The 3,456-nt window shown below is 37.0% G+C and overlaps 1 protein-coding gene across 1 annotated transcript; it reads right to left on the minus strand.

Moving 5' to 3' along the window:
• Positions 1–2,270: 2,270 nt before the first annotated feature.
• LOC130845879 (olfactory receptor 11G2-like) lies at positions 2,271–3,255 on the minus strand. Its single transcript, XM_057723700.1, has one exon. The coding sequence runs from the start codon at positions 3,204–3,206 to the stop codon at positions 2,271–2,273; it is 936 nt and encodes a 311-aa protein (XP_057579683.1). The 5' UTR covers positions 3,207–3,255.
• Positions 3,256–3,456: the final 201 nt, after the last annotated feature.

Here is a 3,456-nt window from a genome sequence, read left to right on the forward strand (position 1 = left end):
TGTTTCCCTGGTTCTAATTTCATGGTGAAATAGTTTTAAAATTTATTTTTAAATGTGAACATTAAATGTTGTTTAAATGTGTGTTTAAATGAAATACATACATATAGAAAGAAATTTTAAAAATACAAAGGCATATATGTGAAAACATCTCCTTCTCTCCCTATCCCTAGACACACAATTCTGTTTCCCAAAAGTGTCACTGTTACTAGTTTCTTCTTTCTTATTTGAGAAATACATAATGTGTTTAGGAATATAAATATGTACTTATTTATATAATCTTTCTTCACATGAAAGATAGTCCAAGACACAGATCACTTTCACCTTGCTTTTCCTTTAATTTTGCGGGTAATTTTATATCACTATGTTCAGATCTTCATTTTTAACAGTTACATTGTATATACCATTCTATATATATACAATAATTTATCTGATTAGTCCTTAATTAATGGGAATTTAGATTGTTCCAATCTTTTGCTATTAGAAACAGTAGTCAATATTCTTGTACATATGTTATTTTTCTTATTTGTGAGTATACTATTCAAATAAATATCTGAGTGGAATTGCTGAGTCAAAAGGAATGCCCTTTAAATTTTGATAGTTTTTTTGACAAAATGTCCTCCAAAGATGTACCAATTTAGGCTCTACAAGCAAAGGAAGACATTGTTGTTTTTCCCATATTATTTGTGATCTTTGTCAATTTTTTTTGGGGGGGAGGTATATTTGTTATAGCTTTCTTTGTATTTCTCTAATTCTGAATAAAATAGAATGTCTTTTCAGATATTTAAAAGCCTTTGTTGTTTACTTTTTCAATATATTTGGCACCTTTTTTATTGTGCTGATGCTATTTTTCTTATTGCTCTGAAGTATATATATATGTATATATATATATTATAATTGATATTGCACTAATTGATGCTACCATGACAGATGTTTTGGAGGACAGAAATATAAGCACTACTAGAAGAGTCAAGAATTTGTTGGTGTTGGAAAGGTAATAGAAAAGTTTAGGTTTTGCCGTAGGATTGTGCAATTTGTAAGAGCAAATACAAACAAAAAATAAGAGGCTTAATTATCTGCTGTAAAAATACAGAAAGAGGGCTTCCTAGGTGGTGCAGTGGTTAAGAATCTGCCCGACAATGCAGAAGACACAGGTTCAATCCCTGCTCCAGGAAGATCCCACATGCCGAGGAGCAACTAAGCCTGTGTACCACAACTATTGAGCCCATGTGCCACAACTACTGAAGCCCATGCACCTAGAGCCCGTGTTCCACAACGAGAGAAGCCACGGCAATGAGGAGCCCACGCACCACAACTAAGAGTAGTCCCTTCTCACTGCAACTAAAGAAAGCCAGCGAACGGCAACAAAGACCCAACACAGCCGATAAATAAATAAATAAATTTATTAAAAAAATAAATAAATAAATGAGAGTTTCCCCTCTCCCTTTTTTTTTAGCGCACTTACTTTAGAAAACTTGTAATTAAGTTCTTTCTCTGTCTTTGAAATGTATGTAAATTTTAAAAAGTTAAATAACACCCTTGCCAGATTTATGACCCAGGAATGTCTCTGTCAAGGACCTGGGAAGTGTCTTTGAAATGTAATCATCAAGGTAGAAAGGCCCCAATCTCCCAGTTCCTGTGGGAAGGTAGGAGTCTAAGTTTGGTGGCCTAACTTCCAAGTTGCAAAACTATCTCCTGTCATATAGATGTTATTTTTCCTTTATGTGAAGCCAATTAACAAACACAGATGGCCACCCCAAATACAGGTGAATCTAGGGTGAATCTATGTGTGACAAAATGGTCAAGTCTTTTTGAGGATTAGTTATTTATCTTGAGAACATGTATGTAATGTGTTGTATTTGCTTGGCAATAAAAGGATGACATCTTTCAGTCTTTGCCATCTCTCAGTGGATTGCCCGTGATGCCCATATTCTGTTGCTTTAATGCTTATTCAATAATAAAACTGTTTTATTCTCTTCCACCAATGTGGAGAGGTTTTCTAGGTTGGCAGGAGATTCATTTCTAATTATATTTCCCCAACAAAGTTGACTCAGTTTTTCAATCTATGGCTCTATCATTTGCAAAATTAGGGATATGGAGTACAACTTTGAGATCCCTTATAGTCTATAAATTCTAGAAAATAAAAAAACCCACTATGGTGTATAAAGTTCAAAAAAAAATAAACAATTTTATGAGTGATATCTGTCTTCTTTTTAACCAAGATTAAAAACAGTTTCTGTCCTCCAATATATTTTAAACCAAGACTCTTGCTTTTATGTTCCTAATAATTTCTTCATAGCATGTTTCATATCTTTGTTTCTCAGACTATATATTACAGGATTAATGAGTGGAGTAACTATAGAATAAAATAAAGTCACTATCTTCTGCATTCCAGCTTCATGTTCAGATGTTGGACTCACATACATGACCATCACTGAGCCATAGAAAAGAGAAACCACAGCCAGATGAGACCCACAGGTGGAGAAAGCTTTTCTTTGTCCAGCTGCTGAAGGGATCCTCAAAATGGCTCGTAGGACCAGAGCATAGGACACCATGATAAAGAGAAAGGGAATAAATAAGAGCAGAGAACTTAAGGTGGAGCTAGTTAACTCTATTACAGGGACTCTAGTACAAGTGAGGGCCAACAGGGGACCTGGGTCACACAGGAAGTGGTCAATAATCCTGGATCCACAGAAGGACATCTGGGAAATAATGATGATGGGAATCAAGAACCAGAGGAAACCAAGTACCCAGCAGCTGATCACGAGATTGGTGCAGAGACGTCCAGTCATGAGAGTGGGGTAATGTAGAGGCCGGCAGATGGCAAGGTATCGATCCAATGCCATAATAGCCAAGAAAAAGCATTCTGTAGAACCCAAGGAGAAGAAAAAGTAGAACTGGAGAAAGCACCCAGAGAAGGAGATGACCTTGTTGTCAGAGAGGAAGTTGGCTAACATGTTGGGGACGGTGGAGGTGACATACCAGATCTCCAGGAAGGAGAAGTTGGCGAGCAGGATGTACATGGGGGTGTGGAGTCTCTGATCCCAGCGCACAGCACAGATGATAGAACCATTGGCCATGAGGGTCAGGAGGTAGACAGCAGAGAAGAGCACAAAGAGGAGGATCTGTCCTTCCCTGGGGCAAGGGAAGCCCAGGAGGATGAAGCCAGTGATGGTGCTGGAGTTGTTGGGGGTGTTGGAGATTTTCATGAGTCTGGGAGCTGTAAAAGGACTATGAAATTATTGAATGATTGTAAAGACAAATGGAGATCTAGATATGCATTGAAGTCACCCTGGGGAATGCAATAAACATTAATATTTCAATAGTTGCTATTTTTGTCTAATCCTGAAATACTGCCTTGGCTTATTGGTTGGATTGTAAATACGCAAGAAGTCAGTGAATATCAGTAGAGAGAGACATTTACTGTATTGTGAAATGTATGGAAACATGCTTAACATT

This window comes from Hippopotamus amphibius, chromosome 2 (genome assembly GCF_030028045.1).
Source record: "Hippopotamus amphibius kiboko isolate mHipAmp2 chromosome 2, mHipAmp2.hap2, whole genome shotgun sequence".
NCBI lineage: Eukaryota > Metazoa > Chordata > Mammalia > Artiodactyla > Hippopotamidae > Hippopotamus > Hippopotamus amphibius.

What these genes read in the sequence shown, in the direction of transcription:
- LOC130845879 (XM_057723700.1), bottom strand. Translation starts at nt 3,206, where the DNA reads ATGAAAATCTCCAACACCCCCAACAACTCCAGCACCATCACTGGCTTC.